At 47.9% G+C, this 27627-nt stretch overlaps 1 protein-coding gene across 4 annotated transcripts in view; it reads left to right on the top strand.

Annotated features, from left to right (window-relative positions):
- LOC142576384 (cholesterol transporter ABCA5-like) overlaps positions 1–27627 on the top strand; it is a 152245-nt gene that overhangs the window by 20934 nt on the left and 103684 nt on the right. For 3 of the 4 annotated variants that reach the window (XM_075686494.1, XM_075686500.1, XM_075686495.1), the window contains exon 2: positions 12371–12439. In XM_075686494.1, coding sequence (XP_075542609.1) covers positions 12371–12439 — 69 coding nt within the window. Of the gene's footprint in view, positions 1–12370; positions 12440–27627 lie in introns of those variants that run through there. The other variant, XM_075686497.1, reaches the window with a different exon arrangement.

The raw sequence follows: 27627 nt of genomic DNA, 5'->3' as shown, positions 1-27627 counted from the left end.
ATTTAACGTTTATGTGGAGTGGTAAAAAATTAGGCTTAATTACATTCTTTGGTACACATATCCGTGTATAATGCCGTTCGCAACTGCGCGTTCGTTCAACTGATGATCTTGCAAGTGAGGAACAACTGCCTTCAGTTATGCGGTACTTCGATCACCATGGCAGTGACATGAAGCAAGGGAACAGCACGTCACCGGATGCACTTAGAGTGTTGTATTCGTTGGAGGAGAGAAATGTGATATCATAGCACCGCATATTGCTTTAGTTAAGGCGACGCAAATGTGGTGAGACGTGGCTAAATAATAAATTCTCTTGCCTAAATCGAGACAGCGAATTTCCACGTAAGCTTGCGAAAAGCGATGCATTATAATTGAAAGACTGGACATCTATGCGCACAAGTTATGTGCCCCGTGCGGGTTCGATCAGGAGCCGGTGCCTGTGCACAATAACCGCGGCTCTCTTGAAGCAGAATCATTCGGAATAGTCCTCACGTGTATCGATCTCTCTTCCTCGAGACTGCAATGAGTGTTGTTATTCCTCATATTCGAACAGCTTAAGTGATTATTCGACAATTTCGAACATTGAAATATCGAATGGAATACGGATCGAATAGCAAAGATTATTTCGATTCATGTTCGAAACTTCGGATGTTCGCACAACTAGACTTTCAGTATCTTAAAATCCTTATCAATTTACACAATTTTCCGTCGTTCTGACTATTAAAAACTTGGCCATGTTTTTAGAAAGTTAATGCCGTAGTGTGCGCTGATGCTGTATTGTTGTTGTTGTTGTTGTTGTTGTTGTTGTTGTTGTTGTTGTTGTCGTCGTTGTCGTCGTCGTCGTCGTCGTCATCGTCGTCGTCGTCGTCTACAATATAAGTGTTCAGAGCGGGATGGGAGCTTCGTCATGTGACCCTCTGCAGCTTGTGTGTTTACATTCCTGCGTAAGCGTTATGAAATGCGCATAGGGGCATGTTTAGCGCCAGAGCATTGTGTGCCTTCTAACTGATGCGTCTCCACTTATTTATGGGCAACATATCATATACGTGGCATAGTGCCTCCCTCTCAATCTCAGTTTTGGCGTATATCGATTCAGCCATGTTACCGATGAAACAGGGGCTGGGTATTCTTACGGAACATTCGACGACCGTCCAGTAAGGTGACACGCTACTGAAACGTCAAAGTTTGTCAGCACGACCTCTCTCTCTCTCTCTCTCTCTCTCTCTCTCTCTCTCTCTCTCTCTCTCTCTCTCTCTCTATTTGTTAGCTCCTCTGGCAGCGAAAAGGTGCGGTGCAGTTGGAAACGTTCACGCAAAGATAACAACCTCCGCAACAGTGAGATATAATCCAAGAAGGCGTCACGGTGTTTGTAAAAAGGCTTATTAACTTTAGCGTTGTTTGGGAACGTTGCCCACTTTGCGGTTTGTACGTTTGAGTAATTTCTTTCACCCATGGAGTGACCCAAGGAAAAGGAAGGAAGGAAAAAGTGGAGAAGGGAAGGCAGGAAGGTTAACCAGTCTAGCTCAATTGGTTTGCTACCCTACACATGGGAGCGCGATGGGGTGATGAAAAATCGGGAGGAGGGAGAGAGAGAGAGCACATAGCACAGCACACACATCGTCAGTTACTGTCCGTCCCTCTTGCGTGGTACGTGACATCACCGTCACAGCCGCTTGTCCAAGCCCGTCTCTATCATAAACCGAAGTAGTCCCTTCGTCGCTTTCAGCTGCGATGTCTTCTGTCGGCGACATGTGAAAAATCCTTTCAACTGACAATGGTCCATTGTCAAGGTGCGCTAGAACGGACGCCACGGACTGTCTCTGAACATTATATTCAGGCCAGTCGCCCATAATGTGTTCTAGCGTCTCGTCGCAATGAGGCATTGCAGAGAACGTTGTCGGCCATTCCAATTCGAAATGAGTAAGATTTCGTGAATGCCACGCCTAGCCATAAGCGATAAAGCAGAGTGGGCTCTCTTCCGCGGAGTCCAGTTGGCATACAGAGATGCATCAAAGAGAAGTGACCCAAGTTGCCTGCTGGCTTGGGCCCCTGGGTACATGTACTGGCTGGTGGCATGCCTAGCAGAAAACATGAGTCACTGTGGCCGAATAGACAAGTTACTGCTGGTCGCTGTTTATTCCAGAAGACAACTTGCGTCACGTGGGCGTGTGATATTGGGTATTTGCAAATGAAAGGATCGTTAGAAGAGCCGCTGCACAATGCCTCGCAATGTTTTGTTTTCTGTTCACCGCTTTGCTTGGCAGGCTTTGGTAAAAGCCAGTGAAACAAAATATGGTTTTACCCAAAGTGTGAAAATCGGCGAATTTAAGGCTTGTTTGTCTGTGCGTTCGTGCGCGCATGTGTGTGAAAGAAAGATAGATTCATAGATACAGAGGATGAAAGGGGAGCACCTCTCTTGACACAGGCGACACCGTCTCTGACACAAGAGCCGGAAGAATCGTGCACTCTGATAGTATGCCTATACTTAAGCACTAATAGTTATCTTCAGTCTCTTAAGTGACTGGATATTTTTTCCCACTCTGAGTGTCAATCACTTGCGTTCGCTCTGTAATTGTTCTTTGTTGAATGAACAATTGTCGTTTCAAGTATCTCATGGTTGCATGCGTTCTCTCCGAGCAAATGTATTCCATTAAAAAAATTTGCAAGGAAAAACAACTTTATATTAGAATGCACTTTTGGTAAAGTCATCAGTACACAAGAACGTTTCAGCTTTTCATAAGCCGCATGATTACGTGACTCCTAAAATGGCGTTCCAGATGTGCGGAAAGAACTCATTAATTCAGCACTATAGAGAAGACAAAATTAAATTTAGGGTTTTGCGTGCCAGAACCGCAATATGATTATGAGGCACACCATAGTGGGAACAGCGGATTAATTTTCACCACCTAGGTTTCCTTAACGTGCGCCGAAACCTAGCTACACGAGCGTTTTTCTTTCTTTCTTTCTTTCTTTCTTTCTTTCTTTCTTTCTTTCTTTCTTTCTTTCTTTCTATATTTTTTTTTTTATTTCGCCCCCATCGAGCTGTCACCGCGGCGCGTCCTTGATAAGACATACTCATTATATGCGTGTATTCACACAGCCGTATTCGGTTAATATGGCAGCGCATAGTTACACCGCGGAGACGATAAACAGGCGAATGAGGAAGCAATACAAGTTCCTGTCTGCCCCTTTCCCTCTTCCTCTTCAGAGCGGCTTATAAACAATACCGGTGGAGTTCCACTGTGCTCGCAACGGTCGCACGATATCGTCGATTAAGAGTGGCGATTTCTGTCGGCGCACCTTGGGAGAAGCACACAGACTGTTTGATGCGGTGTGTACTGAAGTTCTAGCAGATACATTTAGGCTGCCCTCGGCAGGAAATGTCCTCCGCCTGCCGACCTATTGAAACGCGCCTTCTTTTCTTTTTCTTTTTCCTTTTTCCTTTTTCCCGTAATCAACATCGATGACTTACAAATAGCAAGATTCGCGTTTCCGGAAGACCGCGCTACACGTGAATGCCGAAACAACGTGTCTCCACGGCCCGTGGCTGCGGTGGTGTGAATTTGAAACAATATGTTAGTTTGGAAAACCACCGTGCTAATTGTTTCACAGTTCTTTTATGGCCAGTTTCACGCTATTTAAGGAAACGCTAAACAATAAAAAAATCTAGATTTAGCTTTATTCGGAAATTAAAGTTCCACAACACAAAGAAAGGGGGTAGGCACCATCAACGACAACAGAGCCGGATGACCGGCAAATCTGTAGGCATGGTATATTGGATGGCTGTACATAAGCTGATACGTTATGAGACTGCTTGCTCGCGTGTGAGAGAAGTGTGAGGTAATCGCGCAGGCAGCAGCAATAATGATGAGCGAAGTGCAGGAGGGGTCTCAGGGAATGCTTCGGTTTAGTATTTGGGGTTTGCAAATATTCGAAATTTCTTATACGAATGAAATGAACCCTGCTGTCAGATTCGCATTGTATTCGAAAATTCACTATTCGAAGTGGCAGAATATTCGTTCAATTTCGAATATATGAGGCACAAGTACGCTTATTGAACCTTCGAGGCATACAGAACGATGCATTCGAGGGCTGTTCCGAATTATTCTTCTGCAGGATAGCTGCGCTTGTTGCAGCAGAGGCACAGTTTTCTTAACAAATGCACGGGTCAAAATAACTTCTGCTGGATAATTTCCTGCCATTCGATAAGAACGGCTGGCTTTTAGGAATCCCGTATACAGTTTTTTTTCTACTCATTATTTTGCCAGCCTCATCATGTCTGCGTCAGTTTAAAACAGTGTGCGATGCTGTAGCATTACACTTCCTTCCTTAAGTCAACACCCTGTATTTGGTAACATGCTGATCCATTGCTTCTTTAATGTCATTGCCATGGTTTCCAGGATAATGGATAATATAGTACAGCGAAGCTGTAGGCGGCTAGCCGATTCGTCCGTCCGTCTGTCGCCTGTAGGCCGAAAACTTCTCCGCCGCAACTCCATGCGCATGCGCAAAAAAGAAAAAAAGAGAAGCGCGCGATTGGATGCGCCATAGTGACGTAGTTGCTCTTCGTCGCAGCGGCCGAGCGCACGCACAGCAGTTTCTCTCTGGCTCCAAAACGGGTCATACATACTCTTTAGGAGCAGGCAGCTTTCAATCAGCAACGTCGCGAGCAGAACCGGGAACGAGCTTGTCTACGCCGTGCCGATGCTGCAGCCCGAGCACAAGAACAGGCTCGTGCAGCCAAGCGCAAGCAGCAACTGCGTACCGAGGATCCGGCAGCCTACCTAGTGTTGCGTTTCGCCTGCGACACGTGGTTTTGCCGGCGCGACTGCGGCGGGGCGGCAGACATTTTGGCCCGATCGTCGTCGCCGCAACACTCATCGGCAGGTGTTTCCAGGCGCGACTGCGGCGATGCGACCGCAAAGGATCACCCTCGCATTCCAGTCATTGTGCCCGAAACAGGCGATGCCAAAGCAGGGATCATCCTCGCATTCCAGTCATTGTGCCCGAAACAGGCGATGCCAAAGCAGGGATCATCCTCTCATTCCAGTCATTGTGCCCGAAACAGGCGATGCCAAAGCAGGGATCATCCTCTCATTCCAGTCATTGTGCCCGAAACAGGCGATGCCAAAGCAGGGATCATCCTCTCATTACAGTCATTGTGCCCGACCGGCAGCGCTACAACAGGGTGCTACGAGATCGTGCTCGACAGGGTGCTACGAGATCGTGTTCGACATGGTGCTACGGCAGCGCTTCGACAGTGTGCGTCACCATTAGCCCATTGTACATTCACGTGCTCGTCTTTTGAGGGGTTCCTTCTTGCCCTCAACTGCGAGAGTATAAAAACAGCTGCCCCCGGACGCCAAAAAGGAGGGCTCCGATTTCTTCTGTTGAGTGAAGTGCTCTCCCGTCTCTCTACTTCGGTCAACCTGACCGCCAACTCTTTGCGATGTTAAAATAAACAAGTTGTTTTGTTGTTACCAGTCGACTCATGCTTTGCCGGGACCTTCGGATGCTTCCAGTTGTACCCCAGGCCGCCAGGCCAACGCTACCCTTGGGGCTTGCGACCCAGGTACAACCACGGGCGTCAGCGCCGAGTTCCCAACAGATCGTACCAGCAGTCCGATCCAAACAACTGGTGGCAGCGGTGGGATCGCCTACGACTTCAAACAACTGTCTGCCAGCGGTGAGATCGCGACAACGGAGGCCAGCAGCGAAGAGATGCAGTTGACTGTATGCTGAGCAGCTCAACGACGATCCGGGAGCAGTGCAACGAGCCCTGTGTGATGACTGGTTGCCTGCAGCGGAACGACTGCGCTGGACTCTTGGCTGCGAGGTTTGGTGAGTGCGGGACTTTCTTCTTCTGAGCTTTGCCAGGCTTTTGTTAGTGTCAGAAACAGAGCTGGTAATTGTGGTTGTCGTTGCTGCCGGGTTAGTTTGCGGCAAGACAATAGTAAGCAGTAGAGAAAGCAGCATTCAGAGCAGCCATGGATTTGAAGTCGTTGCGCAAACCGAAATTGTTGGAGCTTGCAAGAGAGTTGGGTCTGGATGTCTCAGACAAACTAAGAAAACCTGAACTGCTAAAGGCTATTCTTGAGTTAGAGGCTGAGGATGACGAGCTGTCGGAATGCCTTGAGACTATTGAGGAGAGGTCAAAAAGACAGGAGCGCGAACTTAAAGAGCAAAAAGAAAAAGAAGAGCGTGAACTTAAAGAACAGAAAGAGCGAGAGCAACAAGAGAAAAAAGAAGAGCGCGAACACGCTTTGGAAATGAAGCGTCTCGAGGTAGAGATGGAACGCGCTCGTAATGGAAGTCAGGCACACGGTGCAGGAGAACGCGTATTGTTCAAAATGACTGACCTGATGCGGCCGTTTAAGCTTGGAGAGGACATTGGTTTGTTCCTGGTTAACTTTGAGCGAACGTGCGAGAAGCAGGGGTTCTCTCGGGAAACGTGGCCACAGCGCTTGCTCACTTTGTTACCCGGCGAGGCGGCCGACGTAGTCGCTCGCTTGGATAGAGAGGAAGCAGAGGATTTCGACAAAGTGAAATCGAGTCTTCTAAAAAAGTACCGGCTGTCTGCGGAGGCGTTCCGTCGGAAGTTTCGGGAAAATGAGAAAGGCAGAAGTGAGTCATATACAGAGTTTGCGTATAGGCTTATGTCAAACATGCAGGAGTGGCTCAAAGAAGAGAAAGCGTTCGGTGACCACGATAAAGTTCTGCAGTGCTTCGGGCTAGAACAGTTTTATAGTCGGTTACCGGAGAACGTGCGATACTGGGTCTTGGATAGGCCAGACGTTTGTACGGTGGCTAAAGCCGCTGAGCTAGCCGAGGAGTTTGTGACGCGTCGGGCTCGCGGAGCTAAGGATGGTCAAAAGGGTGAATTTGGCTCGAAGTTCGAGAGGCCGAAGTTCACACCCATGAGAGCAAAGGGGAACACGCGTAGTGCGGATGCGAGTGGAAGCAGTGCGACCGAACCTAAGGAGACGGCGGCAGCCGAAGCCGAACGCAGAAAGCGGTTCGAGATGAGGCGAGCGGGCGTTTGTTATACGTGCCAGAAGCCGGGTCACTTTTCGGCGCAGTGTCCGGAAACAACACCAAAAGTTGTGTTTTTTTCAATAGGCAGCACTGACGAGAACATGAAGCTTCTCGAGCCTTACATGCGAGACCTCCTCGTGAACGGGAAAGAGTGCCGAGTGCTTCGCGATTCCGCAGCTACGATGGATGTAGTTCACCCGTCTTATGTAGAACCCCATATGTTCACGGGCGAGTGCGCATGGATCAAGCAAGCCGTGGAAGCTCATAGCGTGTGTCTGCCAGTAGCAAAGGTGCTTATTGAAGGACCTTTCGGAGCGCTTGAGACAGAGGCGGCAGTGTCATCTATGCTGCCACCCCAGTACCCGTACCTATTTTCAAACAGGTCCGATCACCTCCTGCGCGAGAAGGGGCTTTTGTTTGGTGAAGCTAGTGTTCAGGCCTTAACCAGATCGAAGGTTCGGGAGCTCGCTGCAAAGGCGGTAGTTGCGGGGCCGACGTTATCAAACAACGAAAAAGGGTCAGAGGCGCAGCAAGCTGATATTCCGAGCACGCCCGAACTGAATAAACTTGAGTCTGTAACGTTAAAGGCGCCAGATACTGGAGAGGAAACGCCCGACGCGGGAAAGTTAGAAGAGCTATCTACTGATTTGCTCATCGCGCCTACGTCAGACGGACTTGATAGGTTGCTAAAAGTCAGCCGGACGGCTTTGATAGCCGAGCAAAAAAAGGATGGCAGCCTGGAAAACGTGCGCTGCAATGTCAAAGAAGGTATCGCCAGGAAAACTGCGCGTTTTGTGGAAAGAGGTGGAGTCCTGTACCGGAAGTATCTAGACCGCAGAGGAGTGGAGTTCGATCAGCTGGTCGTGCCTCAATGCTATCGTCAGGATCTGTTGCGCTTGTCACACGGGGGTTCGTGGTCCGGACACCTAGGAGTTAAGAAAACTAAGGACCGTCTCTTGCAAGAGTACTATTGGCCAGGGTGTTTTCGGGACGCAGACCATTTCGTGAGGACATGTGACACTTGTCAGCGGGTGGGCAAACCAGGGGACAAATCGAGGGCGCCGTTGAAATTGGTACCTATCATTACGGAGCCTTTTAGACGGCTCGTTATTGATACTGTGGGACCTCTGCCGGTAACAGCCACGGGGTACAGACACATTTTGACTGTGATCTGCCCAGCGACAAAGTTCCCTGAAGCAGTGCCGCTTAAAGAACTCAGCTCAGTTGAGATAGTTAATGCACTACTGTCCATATTTGCGCGAGTTGGTTTTCCTGCAGAAATTCAATCAGATCAGGGCACAGTGTTTACTAGCGCTTTGACGACAACTTTTCTCGAAAGGTGTGGGGTAAAGCTGCTACACAGCTCAGTGTACCACCCACAGTCGAATTCCGTTGAGAAGCTCCACTCCGTCATGAAGCGCGTGTTGAGAGCCTTGTGTTTTGAACATCAAACTGACTGGGAGCTGTGTCTGCCTGGGGTGATGTTTGCTTTAAGGACCGCGCCGCATGCAGCTACGGGGTTTTCGCCAGCTGAACTGGTGTACGGTCGCTCGCTTCGGTCTCCGCTTCGCATGCTTCGAGAATCATGGGAAGGTAGGGGCGACGACCCAGTCGTGGTGGAGTACGTGCTTAAGCTCCTCGAACGCTTAAGAAGGGCACAGGAGTTGTCAGGTGAAGCAATGACAAAGGCCCAGCAGAGGGCCAAGGTTTATTATGATCGGACAGCCAGGGCCCGTCGTTTTGAGGTTGGCGATGAGGTCATGATATTGCGCACATCGCTAAACAACAAACTAGACGTGCAGTGGGAGGGCCCAGCACGAATTGTTCAGAAACTGTCGGACGTTAACTACGTGGTAAGTCTGCCAGGAAAGCGGAAAGCACAGCAAGTTTACCACTGTAATCTGCTCAAACCTTATAGACAAAGGGAAGCAGTGGTGTGCATGATGGTAAACGTTCCTGAAGAGCTTCCGGTCGAGCTTCCGGGACTAGGCTCAGTGACGAACAGGGAAGACACCGGTCAAGTCATTAGTGACCTTATCAGTAAAGCACCGCTGTCGCCCGAGCAGAAAACCGAACTACACCAGCTATTACAAGAGTTTCAAGGTCTGTTCTCTGAGAGGCCTGGTAGGACTTCTGTACTTACTCATGATATAGAACTTACCTCCACAGAGCCAGTACGATCCAAGGCGTATCGGGTGTCACCCCGCCAGAGCGATATTATGAAGGCTGAGGTAAAGAAAATGCTACAGCTCGGTGTTATTGAGGCAGGTGAGAGTGATTATACCTCCCCTTTGATTTTAGTTGAGGTACCGGGCAAGGAACCTCGTCCTTGCGTCGACTACCGCAGGCTTAATTCCATCACTAAGGATCAAATTTATCCGATCCCTAACATCGAGGAGCGCCTTGAGAAAGTTAGTAGCGCTCAGTTTATTTCCACCCTAGATCTTGTCAGGGGTTATTGGCAGGTTCCACTTACAGAAGAGGCTAGTAGGTATGCGGCGTTCATTTCACCAATGGGAACATTCCGTCCTAAAGTGTTGAGTTTTGGTTTGAAGAACGCGCCATACTGTTTTTCAAGCCTCATGGATAAAGTGTTGCGGGGACAGCAAGAATTCGCTTTACCGTATCTAGACGACGTAGCGATATTCTCCGCATCCTGGTCTGAGCATATGACACACTTGCGGGCAGTGCTAACCCGCCTGCGCGAAGCGGGCTTGACAGTCAAGGCTCCTAAGTGCCAGTTAGCACAGGCCGAGGTTGTCTACCTCGGTCACGTGATTGGTCAGGGTCGTCGCCGCCCCTCTGAAATAAAGGTGGCCGCTGTGCGAGACTTTCCGCAACCGCGCACAAAGACCGATATTCGGTCGTTCTTAGGTGTCGCCGGCTACTATCAGAGGTACATCCCTAGGTACTCTGATATCGCGGCTCCCCTGACGGATGCTCTAAGAAAGACAGAGCCTCAAACAGTCGTCTGGGACGAGACAAAGGAAAGAGCTTTTAGCGCCCTAAAGAGTGCCCTAACAAGCCAGCCTGTGCTACGATCGCCAGACTATACAAAAGGGTTCATTGTTCAGTGCGATGCTAGTGAGCGAGGCATGGGCGTTGTACTGTGCCAACGGGAAAAGGGAGAAGTAGAACACCCCGTCCTGTATGCTAGTCGTAAGCTGTCCAGTCGTGAGCAGGCGTATAGCGCCACCGAGAAAGAGTGTGCGTGTCTCGTGTGGGCCGTTCAGAAATTGTCATGCTATCTAGCCGGCTCGAGGTTTATCATTGAGACGGATCACTGCCCTCTCCAATGGCTGCAGACCATCTCTCCCAAAAATGGCCGCCTCCTGCGCTGGAGCCTCGCTTTACAACAATATTCCTTTGAGGTGCGTTACAAAAAGGGGAGTCTCAACGGTAACGCCGATGGCTTAAGTCGAAGCCCCTAACGTAGGAATCAGCCTCAAAATTGTTTGTTACTGATGTTTTTCTTCCTGAGGCAGGATTTTTTTTAACATATTGCTTTTGTTTAGTGTTTCAAAGTGATGATATGCTTTCTAGTGCAATTTTTCAATTTGTGGACGCGTTCTGAGTGATGCTAGACTACTGTAAGGAACTAGGCAGTGGTATAAAAAGGGGAAAGAGCCTGGCAGGGCTTAGTGAGGGTTGTGCCGTGCTTGCTGACTGAGCGGTTGAGTTTCAGCGTAGTTCTAACGCTTGCCGGGAACGAGAACAAAAATGTGAACTCTCCCGAAGTCACTTTGCAGTGTCCCGTGCGAACCTGAACGAGAGAACGAGGCCTTCTCTGTGCGCTGCGCTCAAGAAACGTCGAGGGACGCCCGACTTCGGTTATGAGCATCATCGAGCGACATCCCTCCGGCCAGCGGATGCAGTCCCCTGTCCATCGGGATCTCCTTCCCCCGGCGGGGCGGTCTGTTGCGTTTCGCCTGCGACACGTGGTTTTGCCGGCGCGACTGCGGCGGGGCGGCAGACATTTTGGCCCGATCGTCGTCGCCGCAACACTCATCGGCAGGTGTTTCCAGGCGCGACTGCGGCGATGCGACCGCAAAGGATCACCCTCGCATTCCAGTCATTGTGCCCGAAACAGGCGATGCCAAAGCAGGGATCATCCTCGCATTCCAGTCATTGTGCCCGAAACAGGCGATGCCAAAGCAGGGATCATCCTCTCATTCCAGTCATTGTGCCCGAAACAGGCGATGCCAAAGCAGGGATCATCCTCTCATTCCAGTCATTGTGCCCGAAACAGGCGATGCCAAAGCAGGGATCATCCTCTCATTACAGTCATTGTGCCCGACCGGCAGCGCTACAACAGGGTGCTACGAGATCGTGCTCGACAGGGTGCTACGAGATCGTGTTCGACATGGTGCTACGGCAGCGCTTCGACAGTGTGCGTCACCATTAGCCCATTGTACATTCACGTGCTCGTCTTTTGAGGGGTTCCTTCTTGCCCTCAACTGCGAGAGTATAAAAACAGCTGCCCCCGGACGCCAAAAAGGAGGGCTCCGATTTCTTCTGTTGAGTGAAGTGCTCTCCCGTCTCTCTACTTCGGTCAACCTGACCGCCAACTCTTTGCGATGTTAAAATAAACAAGTTGTTTTGTTGTTACCAGTCGACTCATGCTTTGCCGGGACCTTCGGATGCTTCCAGTTGTACCCCAGGCCGCCAGGCCAACGCTACCCTTGGGGCTTGCGACCCAGGTACAACCACGGGCGTCAGCGCCGAGTTCCCAACAGATCGTACCAGCAGTCCGATCCAAACACTAGCCGTCGGGTAATGAACCGTCGGGATTAACCCAGCGATAAACACCGGGGCCACACGTTTCAGCTTCGCTGGTTAACCATCCGTATGGAGTGCTTGGGCAACGATATTTCGTGGGTCGCTTACATAGAAGGTTGTCCAGCTGTCCTTCTTTTTTTTATCATTTATGAGCTCCTCAGTTGCCAGAAAATCTAACTGTGAACGGCACTGCATCATGTGTCAATGTATGTTAAGCCTGATTTCATTTTTCACCACATGGACTTTACGGAAACTTCTTGTTGTGTTATTCAACATTCTAATCTATATCAGATGGTGATCTCTGTGAAAAATTCGTACTTAATTCAGTTCAGGAATTTCGCTATTCGAACACCCCTCTTTAGCGCATATTTCTATAGTGTATAGTACGTGATATTTTACAGGAATATCTAAAATATTTCTTGTCGAGCTAACATAAACCAAACATTGGTGCGGAGATTTCTAGGCGTCTTTTAAGCGTAGCCCCAGCTCGCTGCAGCTTTCTTTAAACAGGCCAGATCGGCACAATTTACCGGGTTCTTCTATTCTTGTCTGTGCACAGGCCAGAGCACGTGAAGATGGATCGACAGTGGCGCCTCCGGGTTCAGGAACCAGGCTCAACGGCGACAGCGTAAGCGTGTCTCATTCTTGCTGCGCGCGTCATGTCGCGAACTGTTATGATCCCGATGACGTCAGAAATGGTACCTTTGGCTGTTCGCCTTCTCTTACCGAAATGTCGCAGCTGACTGCTGGAGAACGCTTAATCATTATTTTTCTTTTCTGCTGGGTAATTTTGGTTTCCACATTCAAAAACGGGGGGGGGGGTGTAACTGAAGTCACTTCGTTTTCTTTTTTTTTTCTTGTGTTTATTGACGATTCTAGATCTAGAAAACCAAGAAAGGTTACTGCTATGTGAGCATTTTGAATAATGTGTCATTATAGCTTGTCTGCGAGCCAGTTTCGGTTTAGCTTCCCAGGAAGTGTACATTTCGGGACGTCATGACGCACAAGCATCGAACGTGCCATTTTGGCCCTCGCTCAGTCATCTGATATGCTGCTACACGCGCAACAAGCCACCACAGTCGAATTCATACGACCTAAAATTAATATTCAATATTCGAATAATAAAACTTAGCTGATTAGCAATGTAATCGCTCTTCAAAATATGGTACGGGTAACTCCAGTCATCTACGAACAACACGCAGTTGATCTCAATCGACTGATGTATGCAAAATTTTTTTTAGCCTTGGTTCAATTTACGCGAAAGGTCCAGCATATCCTCCGCTCGCACGTTCGTCGCAAAGAGCGTTGTAGAATTAAAAGGGTCAATAATCGCTGACTCTCGGGGTTTATTGGTGTCTGATCGGAAGAGGCGGCATCGTATAGCCGGTGGGGCAAAGGAATCGTTTTACTCTCGATTATATACTTGCAACGGCCTATAACATGATATATCTATGCGCACCAGTGTGTTCACAGCTTTCCTATATAACTGCTGACACCGGTGGTATAAAAGTTACAAACATGGGATAAGGTTCCTCAGAAAGGCTGCCCACCGTTCGAATAGGAGGATCTGTCTTCGTCGAAGGCACCGGAGATAAGAGGAGAAGCAGAGAGCTCGTGAGTCAGCACTATATGTCTGAAGCCTTTTTTTATAGTGGAGCTGTTAGAATCTCGCTGGGTTTCTCTTGACGTCCGCAGCTTCGCCGAGCTGGGGGAGAGAGAACTGAGAGAAAGTGTGAAAGCAGGGTATAAAAATAGCATCGCGCAGCATAAGCGAAGTGGTGAGGGTGGTGGAGCCTAGCGTAGGACAAGGAGCGGCGCGGTGGGGACACAGGTGGCGTGACGTCATCGCAAACACCAGAGACCAGAGGAGCTGGGGAAAGCCTAGCAAAAGTTAAACTAAGTTTGCAGTTTGGCACTACTTTACTGCGAAAGCAGAGCCACGCATAATTTGTGTGTGTGGCTGTGTGTGTGTGTCAGTGACAGACGTTATGGGCTAACTCCTCCAATCGTCTTGATGTTCGCGGGGCTCCGTCGTTGGAATCCTAGAGTGGTGCTTCGCGATTATATTATTTAAGAGAAATAAAGATAAGAGTCACAATACCCCTTGAGGATACGAACTCATGACCAACAGACTCACTGTCTCCCCACTGCAGGTTGGAAAACTGGATATTTATCTTCCAGTTAAACCTCCCCGCCTTTCGCATCTCTCTCTCTCTCTCTCTCTCTCTCTCTCTCTATGCTGCTTGTCCTAATATTTCTCCGCCGCGTCCCTTTAAGGTAGTGACCTCATCGTTTTGTCCTTGCCAACAGCGTGAAAACAATTGCCTTTGTGAACGGCGCCCGGGGTCTGTTTTTTTTTGTCGTTCTTAGATGACAACGATCGCAGCGCAGCCTCAGGCACAGAGGGCTGACCTTCAGTCAATATTTTCTTTCGAATAGCGCCGGTGTGGAGCGAACGGCGTAAAGGGGCCCCAAACTGCATTTTGACGAAAATTGTTTTGCCTTGTCAGGAGCTATTCTATGCATGCGTTGTTGAAATAATTTTGTCCCGCCTTAATATATATAGAAAAGAAGTATACCTGATCCAGAGGGCACGCAAAGAGAATACGTGTATATTTCCCAAAGAGGGCGGACTTCCGGTGTTCCTAATGCAAAAAAAGGGTAAGGCGTGCAGACACGGACACAAGAGAAGAGAAGTGGGCGACACGAACGCCCCTCCTTCTCCCCAGCTAGGCTCCACCCACCCTCGCCGAGTCGCTATGCTGCGCGATGCTATTTTTATACCCTGCTTTCACTCTCTCTCCCCAGCTCGGCGGAACTGCGGACGTCAAGAGAAACCCAGCGAGATTCTAACAATTTCACTGTAAAAAACGACTTCAGACATATAGTGATGACTCACGTGCTCTCTGCTTCTCGTCTTATCTCCGGTGCTTCCGACGAAGACAGGTCCTCCTATCAAAATGGTGGGCAGCCTTTCTGAGGCACTTTAGTCCTGTTTGCGGCGTTCATGTTGTCCACTTCTCTTGTGTCGGTGTCTGCACGCCTTACTTCTTTTACATTATGTATCCTTACCAACTAGCTCAGTTTTTTGTCATTCTAGGCGTCAGGTAGGGAGATACAATCTCTCCAATGCTATTCACAGCGTGTTTACAGGAGGCATTCAGGTACCTGGATTGGGAAGAACTTGGGGTAAAAGTTAATGGAGAATGACTTAGTAACTTGCGATTCGCTGATGATATTGCCTTGCTTAGTAACTCAGGGGACCAATTGCAATGCATGCTCACTGACCTGGAAAGGCAAAGCAGAAGAGTGGGTCTAAAAATTAATCTGCAGAAAACTAAAGTAATGTTTAGCAGTCTCGGAAGAGAACAGCAATTTACAATAGCTAGCGAGGCACTTGAAGTGGTAAGGGAATACATCTACTTAGGACAAGTAGTGACTGCTGATCCGGATAATGAGAGTGAAATAATCAGAAGAATAAGAATGGGCTGGAGTGCCTTTGGCAGGCATTCTCAGGTCATGAACATCAGGTTGCCATTATCCCTCAAGAGAAAAGTGCATAATAGCTGTGTGAAGTGAAGTGACGTTTATTCTTCTGTCTTACCAGTACCCACCTACGGGGCAGAAACCTGGAGGCTTACGAAAAGGGTCCTGCTTAAATTGACTTGCCATTCTGTTCTCCTTCCAGGCATGGCAAAAATTTGCTTAGCTGAAAACTTTGCCGTCCTATCTTTCAGCGAATAAATCACAATAATGAACGTTCCACCTGTACGTCGATACTATATATAGCGTGTCAGAGTGCATTTGTGCTTCAGTGTGGAGGAGGGCATGGTTAAAACGTGAGAAGAAAAGCGTAGTGCCGCGCAAGACGGACTTCGCGGCAACTATGACTACGAGATGGCGTCAGAGTGGCACGCGCCGTTTGTCCACCGATGACGTCACCGATATCATATGTGGAAACAAAGCGCTGCATGAGCGGAAGACTGTCTGCGGCGGCTGCTGTGAATCGCGCGTCACCCACGCGCCGCCTCTAGTGATCTCCCGATTAGCGAGGCAGTTGCGTCACACTTCCCTCCGTTTGCAACGTGCCGCACGAGACAGATTTTTCGCGCCAGCCAATATATCGCGTAATGGAAACACGTATTGGAGCTGCGCTCAGATTTCGCATGAGGGTGTGTCGTAAAAGTCGGTGAAATTTTTTGTTTGCTCTTTCTCTTGTGTCTATTGCTGAAAAAAAAATCTGCTCAATTAGGTAAACCTGGAAACGCAGGGCCGGAATCCATGACGTCACAGGTAGATCGTCCAGGAACCTGTCAGATACAGTATCATTGCAGCCCTCCAGCATTTTCTGCGTCTAATTTTCGGGCTTATGAAATCTGCGCTCATGGTAGCGCGTATTTTGAAAGCATATACTTGTTTAACTTATTGTGTATCCCTTCGGTAACTCTAATTCGCTCGTTGATCTAATATATTGCTCTCTATATTGATCGAATATATAATATCTTTCCTTACTTTGCGTCAGACAAGGGACTTTCGTTTTCAACAAGAACGCGAAACCAGAGTGAATTTTTTTTTTTAAAGTTATGCACATCCCACGTACTATGGGAATCGACGTAAGCGAAGCTCTCTGTGCTGTTTCGATCTGTTCATTGACGATTTTTTGGCGGTGGTGTTGACGGCCTGCGACAGTCGTGATGTGATGTTAAATGTTACCTTGCATGCACCACTTGTATATTTTGTCTGCATGCGTAGTGCACAGGACGCACGAGCGAGACGTGCTTGCTCGAGGACACCGTTGTTCCTAGCCTGCGAGAAAGGTTGGCTCTGTCACCCCCTCAAACGGGTGAATCGTATCGTGGCTGAATTGTTGACTTGCTGGAGAGATGCATGCGTGTTGTCGTCCTGACGCTGGGGTGCTTTAGTGCGCAGCTTTGCATCCGCACGCCCCGCGTCAGTTGTGCGCGTGCATGTACAAACTTTGCACGGAGAGTATTTTTCAGAAATATCAGAAACGTGCTGCATCATACCTTGAATTACTGTATGTTTTTCAGTTTGTACGCAACTGTTGCCATGTCTAGTATTTAAGGTTATAAGTAATTAAGTAACTAATGCAGTAATTAAGGTCATAGCGCTTAACTGGCGCGGTCAAGACGACAGGACGTGCACTATCAAGTCACCTCCTGTCGTCTTTATCGGCCGAGTCAATTCAGCGCTATGACCTCAAATGAGTGCTATCTGACGTTAAAAATTTGTGATTTGTGCATTATTTCTATTATAAGTGTGTATAAGTTATAAGCGTTAAACGTGTATTGCTCATAGTATTTCAGCTGGGCATTCATTCGTAATTATCATTAAGAAAACTTATTGTGTAAACCTTTAGCTCTTATATCTTTGTGATCCCTATCACTGCATTGGATTCCTGTTTCTGTTTTGCCGCGTGATGCTGATGTATTATTATACTTGCATGTACGATCTGTACGCCCACCTGCTGTGGTCTCAGAAAAAGACTGGCAGTATTGAAAATAAATAACAATACTGTAACGAAGCAACCAGCCCAAAAATCTGTACGCCTAGTAGTAGCGATTCAATCATTGAAGAGACCCCAAACGAAGCTAACTTTTTTCTGACGGCGCCTTTCCCTTTTGCCGCGACCATCCCGTGCACAGCTTCTGCGATGCTTCATCAAGGGGGGGTCTAACGCGTAATTGAAGCCGTTCTGAAGGCATTGTGTCGATCGATGGCCAGGTGCGTCCAGAAGGCATTGTGACAACGACCAGACAGCTCCAGAGAGCACTGTGGCGACGCCGACGAAGTTGTCGCTCAAGAGGGCTCACAGACGCCTCTCCTGCGTCCGTACAATGGTAATTATAAACGTTCTCAACCACCCACCCCGACGCGACGTGCAAGACAGCGACTGCAGCAGCAGCAGCAACAGTGGAAAAGTCGAGGGAAGAGGAAAAGCTTCTCTTTAAAAAAAACTTTGTGCTAATTTTCTTCAATTCATTTGTATCATCTGTCCCCTTCTTTATTAGAGGTCTGAGTCGATCACCTTCCAAAATAATTTCGTCCATCCACCCTTTTCCAACAGTGGCGCGTCAGGCACGCGCTATGGCTTTCACAGCTCCGCGATAAAATCTCCAATTCGCGAGGCTAGTATCTCTAACTCTTCACCGCTTATCAGCTCACTAAACTGGGACTCAGACAAAACCAATGACGACATTTACTGCGAGCCCGTCGGTATAAACGCGCATACATGTGCCACCGCTTGGTTACACACGTATCGTGCGAAGAACACGAGCCGTACTGTGTAAAAAAGAAGGAAGAAAAAGTCGCAGTTCCGCTCGAAAAGCGAAGCATTGATTACGATAGCAAATTATTAGACGGCAATGCGCAGCAAAGTTGGTAGTTTTATTCGCTGTATAAACTGCTGTAAGCATTCGATTGCTAACTAAATTAACAAGCACGGTGTCACGCGCGCACAAGCAAACACATTTCACTGATGAAGATCGGCAGCAGTGGCGAGCGAAGTATCCTTCGGGCTGCCTGTCATTTCAACGAGAACTCGGCGCGTGAGAACGTAGCACCCTCGAAGCCATCGACCATATCGGGTCGACTAGCCTTCAAAGCGTTCAGCCGTGCCATGCGGAGCCGAGGCTGGAGTAGAAGCGGAGACGCGGCGCAACCGTGACCCTGCCCCCTCCTAGCACGTTACATCTCCCCGCTCCCACCCTTGCGCGCGCGAAATGTCGGCACGCACCTTCCCCGCGTCCCTCCCCTGCGCGCGCTAGAAGAAGCCGCCGCGCCGAGCCAAAGCCACCTAGAAAAAAATGTATTCTAGGTGGCTTTGCTTTGGCCGAGCCGCCATCCTCGTCGGCTCCCCTTCGCATGTTTTCCCTCGCACCTGCAGCACACGGCGGGCGGTCGCGTTCTCGTCGCACTTGGGATTCGTACAGAACATCACGGTGAAGCCGACCGCGACGACGGATATTTGCGCGTAGTGTCCGTACAGTTGCTATCGCAATGAAAACGATAACAATAAAAGCAGAAAGCTCTCGCCTTGTACAGGCCAGCACACGCGAAGACATGTCTTGAGCGCCGTGGCCCGCCAGTTGCGTGTTTAGGGAACGCTGGCAGCGTTATTCTGGGTACTTGCTCTCGCGAGGGAGCTCATGAAAGTACTTCGTGGCACTGAAAGGCGCGCGTGTAAACACGTGTGAAAAGGACAACATAAACAGCATATTGAATTACCCTCTCTCTCTCTCTCTCTCTCTCTCTCTCTCTCTCTCTCTCTCTATATATATATATATATATATATATATATATATATATATATATATATATATATATATATATATACCAAACCAAGCATGCTTGGCATTGCGTAGTTTTCAACTGTAGTTAAAGGGACACTAAAGGTTACCAGAAACTCAAGTTAAAGTGGTAGAGCAATGTTCTAGAACGTCTAAGGCGTCAATATAATCGCGAACAGAGCTTTAGTAACCGAGAAATTGAGGTAAATGCATGACACGATTTGAGACCCCCCAGCGACATTCCGGTACTAGCCCGATGACGAAAGGACTCCTCATAATTTGTGTTACTAATACTCAACTACTCGTATTAAAAATATCATTTCATTCGATTATAAGACGGAAAAAAATGCTACTTGTCTACGTCTATTCGATTCTAAGAAAAAATAACATTTTGACGTTACCCTTCAGTAATATGGGTGTTCGAAAGGTTTCGTTTTCGCTCGACTCTGCGCGCTCGACTCTGCGCCGCGCACGCTTTGGAGTTTCAGTAGTTTCGTTATCGCGTCGTGCTGTGAGGGTTCTGCTGGCTCGCGAAACTTTCATTTGGAACAAGCAGCGAGAATGCCACGTCCGTGTGATGTCGTGGGAAGCCCTCGTTGCTTTCCCGCTCCGGAGAGCCGGTGTCGAGGCCGCCGTCGTAGTACGCAACGACGCTGGCAGTGCGAGCCCTCAGCAGCAGGTCGCGCTCGTCGGTGCTCAAATCGCTGAAGTTGAGCCCACCATCGCGAGCCAATCTGTCGGTGTCAGGGTCCATTGCGACGAGCGTCGAAGTTCGCGTCATAGAATGAAGTACCAGCTTATGGGCGTCTTGCGCAGGAGTTTGAGGTATAGTAGCGGCGCCTGGTGGCAGTGCGGGAAACGACATCTGGGTCGTGCCAGCTTGGGTCGTATTGAGCCCTAGCTGTGGCGAAGCACGTTTCTAGGCCGAGTTTTGCGTCGATTCGCATATTTTTATGCCCTGTTGCGAGTGCGAAAAGGCTCGTCGCTTCTCATAGACCACGCCGACCACGCTGCGAGCTCGCCGCAGCCTATAGTTTAACGAAAACGGACTCTCCGTGTGCCGTGGGACGTAGTGTGGGACGTAATTCGTTTCTCCTTCCGCTAGCCACCATACTCCCGCTTTCGCTCTGCTGTCGGCTCTGTCTTGGCTCTGTTTCTGGCCGCGCGTTCGCTTCTTGCGCAGAAAAGCCGTAGCGCCGTCTGCGGACGCCGTTCTACTCACCGATGGCGCAACGTCACTATGAGACCATGATGTCAGTACTCCTCGATCGGAGGGCGGGCGATTTGAACTGCGCTAGAGGTACGCGGACGCTTCAGAACGCATTTTTTTCTTAAAATAAGTCTCTCCTTGGCACGAAACAAGCGTTTCGAGGTTTCTGTGATGGTATTTCAACAGTCCACGTTGACTTAATAGTAGCCTTTAGTGTCTCTTTAAGTATGCTTCATTTTTTAGCGAGTTCATTCATCGTACTCCCACGCGGGCGAATATGTGCAGTAGAGCTAGGTGCGCGTCGTCACTGCAGCGCCGGGCGCTTCCGGAGAATTACGTCAGAGGAAAAACTCGCCTGCGCCGCGAGCTTGCGCTACCGAGCTGCTGTACCGAAACGCCGACGACTCCGTGTTTGAAGCACGCGTACGCTTAGAGGCAGCGTAAGCAAACATCCCGCGTGTGTTCGACATGTTGAAGTCTGGCCGTCGCTTTGACGTTTGCTCTGTACGTGCGCCCACAACTCGGGTGTGTAGGAGTACATACTTTGTGCACCTGTTCTATCAGAATCGTCTATTTTGCGGCTTAGCGACTACCTTCATGCTATCGTCGTTGCTATATGAACACTTGGTGCGAAAATTGACGAGCACTACAATATTCCCATTGTGCTTGCGTACCCGTTTCGTTATTTTTTCCATCTCCTCAGCTTTTATATGGTCTGAATAGGATCACCCGCCGTGGTTGCTTAGTGGCCACGGTGTTGGTCTTAATTGTTAAGCACGTGGTCGCGGGTTCGAATCCCGCCCACGGCGGCCGCATTTCGATGGGGGCAAAACGTGAAAACACCCGTTTACTTCGATTTAGGTGCACGTTAAGGAACCCCAGGTTGTCAAAATTTCCGGAGTCCCCGCCTACGGCATGCCTATCGTGGTTTTGGCACGTCAAACCCCACAACTTAATTTTCTCTTCAAGGGGATTGACAAAAAGTGCGCGGCGTCCGTTTTAGGAGACAATGGCTAACCCATTTTTCTTTCTTTTTATGGTACTTGTATAAGTCTACATGAATAATAATAATAATAATAATAATAATAATAATAATAATAAGCAGCTTTATGGTGGCCTCTCCTTCGCCGCTCAATGTAGGGTAGTAAGCCGGTTCATGGTCTGTGTTCTTGGCAACCTTACTCACATGCTTTTTTTTTCGCTTTGAGAGCGTTTATCGTTGCTACCGCTTACAGAGGGCTGTTCCCATTTCATCCGTGCATGTATTTAAACGCACACTATAGAGAAAGGTAAGTCAGGCTGTCTGAGTAAATTGCGTGTTTCCAATTAAAAAAAACACACATTTAGCCGCAGGAGAATGCTTGATAATCCAGGAAGTACGCAAAAAAACTAAAGACACGTGGCAACACCGCCTTGACGTTCTTGCACCATCTGTCTGTGACGTCATGGATTTAAACAACGTCTAATTGGGCATTTTTTTAGACGGCAAATAAAAACGAACTGCATCCTATTCTAGAGGAGCTGGGGACTGAATTTACAGAATTTCGAGAGCTTTCACCGAACCACAATGACCCTAAATACTATAGCAAATGCTTTGAAATCCCCGACGTTATACTGACCGCGGCCGCTGGTTAAAAAAACTTTTTTTTTATCCAGCGATCGTGTATTGACGTAGCAGATACGGCTCGAAAAAGAAAAAAAAAAAAGAAGTTTTTTCACCATTCTCGGTGATAGATCAACATTTTTGTTCTGTTTCTATCTTTTCATAAGATTTTTTTTCGTTCTACAGGTCATCTTGCTTTCAGTTATTTCTATTGTATAACTTGCCGTGTTACCTGTCATGGTACTTTCTTTCTTGTCATGGTACTTGCTAGTTATCCACTCTCAAACAAGTTGCAAAGATATTGGCGTTAGTCTCGCAGCCTTTGATAAAGAAGGAATTTGTCTCAGATTTACTCGTGAGCTACCGATTATTAATCAAATTCAGTTTTTAGATTTACAGTTAAAATTAACAGCACAACATTATTTTTTGCAATATAATCCCAGGGCAAGCAAACCAATTCTAAATTACGCGTGGGCACACTCAAAACTAGTGAAAAGAGGCATTGCTATGACGTGTTTAGGTTCTGCACATAGAAAGTCATGCCACGACCTCGCCAATCTGAGTTTTTTGCAACAACTTAATTGTCTAGAGAAGGCCCGTTTTCCAAAATCTATTGTATCAATATGTGAAGGGCTAATGAAGAAAATAAAAAAGGGAAGCACCCCAGACACAGATCGAAACGACAAAAAAGTTTGCAGTCATCCCTTACGTACATGAGACGGGGCATGGGTTTAAAAAGACAGCCATGAAATATGGCGTTCAACTCGTCTTTTCAGCTAAAATCTCGTTAAACAAGATTTGCAATCGTGTCAATAGACCTAGAGGCGTCCAAGGCCATGTGCCACGTCAAACATATGGGGCAGCTCCTGGCATGCTCGGTGGGAGTGGTCTGCGTTATTCCACTCTTTCCCCTTCTGCAGTGTTAGGGTAGCCAACCGAGCTCGTGCCTCGTTAGCCTCCCGGCATTTCCCTCTTCGCCTCTCTCTCTCTCATCATCGCCAAACAACCATAGCGCCCAAGCCGACAAGCGTCGACTGAAGTTCGGGCGTACGCGCCGAAGACGTCTTTTCGGCAGCAGTGCTTCGAAGTCGACGCCAAGGGAGCGGCGAAAAAGCCGCACGGCCGAGCGGCTTTCGGGGTCACCGGCCAGGCGGCGCCAAGCCCCGCCACCCTCGCCTGTCCCAACCGAGCATCCCGCACGTTCCCCGTAGAGGGAGATGGCTGTCCCCATTCTTCTGGCACCCTAAAGGCCGCCCGCACACGAGGCGATCGATAAGGTCAGGCTCCGAAAGGGTGAGGAGGCCCCATGGTCGAGAGAGAAAGAAAGAGGGAGCGCGAAAACACGGGCACATGCACTACCGCCATTTTCTTTCTTTTTCTGCGTCGCGTCGCAGTTAACGAATACAATGTAGCATAACATCGCGTTTGTGTATCACCGGTAGGGGTGATCTCGGCGCTGGAATTCTTTAGCGGTTGCCTTTTTGGGAAGCGGAGGAGTTTGTCTGAGGCAAGCTGCAAACAATTACGGGAAGAATTTGCGGTGGCGCTGCCGTCAGTCTATAAACTATAGACAAAACAACCGGCGCCACCCACTTTCATCGACTTGAGCGTTTGCTTCTTCTTTCTTTCACCAGGGAGTGTTTGCCATTTCTTTTCTTTTTACGTCTTATTCCTTATTTATCGATTTTAATGTATCTTGAACTATTAAGTTTTTACTTCACGTTTCGCCATAAACCGCCGTGGTTGCTTAGTAGCTATGGTGTTGGGCTGCTAAGCACAAGGTCGCGGGATTGAAACCCGGCCACGGCGGCCGCATTTCGATGGGGGCGAAATGCGAAAACGCTCGTGTGCTTAGGTTTTGGTGCACGTTAGAGAACACCAGGTGGTCCGAATTTCCGGAGTCCCCCACTACGACGTGCCTAATAATCAGATCGTGGTTTCGGCACGTAAAACCCTATAATTGAATTTCAATTTTGCTGCTTCGCCATAATAATCTGAAATAGTGTGGGAGGCATTTGGCTGTAGGCTAACCCGTCCGCGGCTCTCAATAAATGCGCAATAAGGTTAAGGTATTGTTTTTTTTTCCTCTGTCATCGGTAGCTATATATATATATATATATATATATATATATATATATATATATATATATATATATATATATATATATATATATATATATATATATGTATATATATATATATGCATTCGTGTGTGTGTGTGTGCGTGTGTGTGTGTGTGTGTGTGTGTGTGTGTGTGTGTGTGTGTGTGTGTGTGTGTGTGTGTGTGTGTGTGTGTGTGTGTGTGTGCGTGCGTGCGTGCGTGCGTGCGTGCGTGCGTGCGTGCGTGTTTTCTGAGACGCCCTGCCGCTCAAAGTTTAGGATGGCTCCCTTCCCTGGCTATACCATTAACCTAAATTTCGACTTGTATCTTCTAGCCACATTTCAGTAAGTACTTACAAACACGGATGAGGGCGACACATCGTTCGCGAGCCTCCCAAGTGGAGCTTGTACTTCCCACATCTGCAACGTTACTGTGTTTGCACAAATAGTCTTGCGACCACCGTTCGAATATAATGTTACTTGATATAGGGTGTACCAGCAACCCTAGCAAACCTGTTGAAAGAAAAGAATGATTAAAGAAGCACAGTTGAAGACACTACTTTAAGGCCTTCGGTGTTCGGTCGTCAAAGGCCTGATGACCGAACGTCACAGCTCTTTAAAATCGCATCTTGTACTCTCTCCATTCTTAATCATTTTTTTTATTTATTACAGCAGCTTGGCTAACGTTATCTGAAACACACGGTATAGTGTCGTGCATATTTTGCCAGGGAGCCAGCCAGAATATTGTGGTATCGCACCAGAGACCGTCGTTGCCAGAAATCATGGCACTGTCGTAAACTGACTGCACTGACAGAACAGAGACGGCTTCAAACTGTCGGAGGTTTGTTGGGAAAAGAAAGCTGAAGACCGTATAGCTACGACGAGCGCGATTTGCCAAATGTGTGGCACGAGTATGTCCCCTGTCTTTTTCGTCTATCCTCTATGATTTAAAGCCCAGCTAACGATGTGTTTCAAAGCAGCAGCATGGTTGATGCCTTGTGATACTTGTAAGAGGGGGAGTACTCTAGACCCATTTATTGCGTTTTAGGCTTGGGCGGCCAGGAAGACATGTCAATGAGAAGCTGCTGGACGTGATCTTAGCGTCAGGCGGACGTTATAATTTTATAGTTTTTCTTTCTTTTTATTTGAGTTTTACATGGTAACAGCCGATGTGGCGCAAAGAATAAATGACGCGGCTTCAGTTATTGCTCACTTTATCGGGTAATTGAAATTTAATTGAAATCTCATTGAAGAAAACGATACCCTTTGTCGAGGAGCTCTATACGACGATCGGAAATGCGTCGACGGTATGTGTTCCAGTATAGTAGCATGTGGCAAGTTGTCTCGTTGTGTTGCACTGTCACTTGCCACCCTAACTTGTGTTGCGCATTTTTTTTTTTTTGCATTTTAGTGCACGCTTCTGTCTTGTGTAATTGCGAGGTGCGATCTGCACCGACCTTGTAGTCTTTTCGAGACTTTGGGCATGATGCTTGTGGTTGTTCGACAGCACACCTCAGAAGTGCATGACTCTCTTTTGACTTTTAATTTTTTTAGCAGCTGAGATACTGTTCTTTATGGGAATTCTGAGTTTTAGTATGGATCACCGCGCTTTATCTAGAGCAAACTCTTTGTCCTGGTTCTTGCGCGAACTTAGTTTTCTGCTTCGCATTTCCATTTCGTTTTCGCGACGCACGTTCAACATCTTAAATGCGTAAGCATTTCTATGCCTACCCAACGAGGAAACATGTCCGTCCGTCACGTAGGACGAACTGCTATAAAGCAATTATTGTATAAAACAACAGGATAAATTGGAAAGGAAAAGTTCACTGACGATTACGGTACTCCCTAATGCGAAATTTGAGCGCAGCTCTATACGTGTTTTCATTTCGCGGTATATTGAGGCATCGCATCAATCACATCGCACCGACTGGCAGAGCCGCGATGCACGGCGCTATATACCGTGTGTCCCAACTATCATGCACCAAGATTTAAAGATATGCAAATGCCACGTAGCTGGACAGAACAAAGGTAACGTTGTTTGCCGTAGCTTGGAGATACCAATATTTTTTTTTTTGCATTCCGCCTAATTGCATAATCAGTCTTCATTAACTAATCAACTTCGCAACTATTATAATAAATTAATTAATTATATAAATAAATCAATAAATTACTCAAACGAAAAGTGTCATTTAGAAAGATGTAGAGCAACATGAAAAACACCCGATACAACGTTGTGTCGCTCAGTACGCGTTACATAAATGTGTTTTTCCGAGCGTGATATATGAACCCCACGAATACATGCGAAGTGCCTCGAGCGGCCAGTCGCGCGGCAATTTTGCGTGTTTAGCCCAGTGTCTTAAACAGTGGGCTACGCAACCACGCTTGCAGGAGGTGAATATATCTGAACGATGCGAATGTGTTGCACCGGCGGTACAAAACAAATGCCAAACGAGACTGGTTTCTATGAAGGCTGTCTTGAAAGATTTGCTGATGATGGAATAAAAGTCATCTAGAGGACCACATGTGGACCCGACTTAGAGCATTGTAGAGATTTGTGAAATTGCCATCTTGCGACAATATTATGCCAAACACGCCACATTCCCGATGAGTTTCGGTGGCCGCGTGGTGCGCGTTCCGCTGTGGCGTTCCTTCACCGACCGAAATGCCACCGATCTCTGAGGGCTCATGCGCTTTACGTCGGGCAACACAGACAGACAAGCAGTCAATGAGTTGATAAGGAGTGATGAGGGGTTATACGGGTCTCATTACGGTTGATACTGGTTCGACGCGGATGGACAAAGTTCGAAAGAGCGATAAGGACTCATAATGGTCGGAGCGATTCTGACAAGGTTAATAAGAACGGATAAGAGTCGATGAGAGTTGGATCACGTCCGTTAAGATTGATAATTGATAAGGACAGATCAAGTGTTGATAAGGATCGGTTGGATTAATATGTTTGGATATACTAATATGTTTGCTTTGTATTTTCCGCTTAGTGTGCTTGTGTGCCGCGTGTCTTCATTCGTACCACAAAACTGTGCAGTTGAAAAAAAAAATTTCCCACACGCATGGTCTTTCATGACCGCAGTATACTGTAACTAAATAAATAAAAATTAATAAGGTTGATAACGACCGATAAGGGCTGATAAGGGTCGGATCGAGTTCGATAAAATTGATACCAACCGCTAAGGGTCGATTAAGGGCCGGATGTAGTTCGATTATGCTGATAACGACCGATAAAGGTTGAGTGTTTATACTGGTCGGATCAAGTCTCATAACGTTGATAATGATGTCGGGCTGCGTGGAGATGAGCCACTGGCCCAATGCTTACGCACACTTAGACAACTCCGGTGGAGTACCTTGCGTGTTTTTTTTTTACTTTTTTTATTGCCAGCGAAGTCGAGGGAATCAGAAGTTGCAAGTCAAAATACAGCTGTGGACATCACTGAGACGTTCACTACTGACCCAGGGCCGATCTTCACATTGTAAAACATCCTTCCGTGGCACAATTATTCAAATGGGTATCCGTTGATTTCTGCGCTTTTCCAAATGGTCATCTCGTCCTGCGTGCATCCGTTTACTGCGACAATTGC

Source organism: Dermacentor variabilis, chromosome 3 (assembly GCF_050947875.1).
Source record: "Dermacentor variabilis isolate Ectoservices chromosome 3, ASM5094787v1, whole genome shotgun sequence".
Taxonomy (NCBI): Eukaryota; Metazoa; Arthropoda; class Arachnida; order Ixodida; family Ixodidae; genus Dermacentor; species Dermacentor variabilis.
Note: the sequence above shows the minus strand (reverse complement) of the source record. Positions and strands in the feature narration are given on the sequence as shown.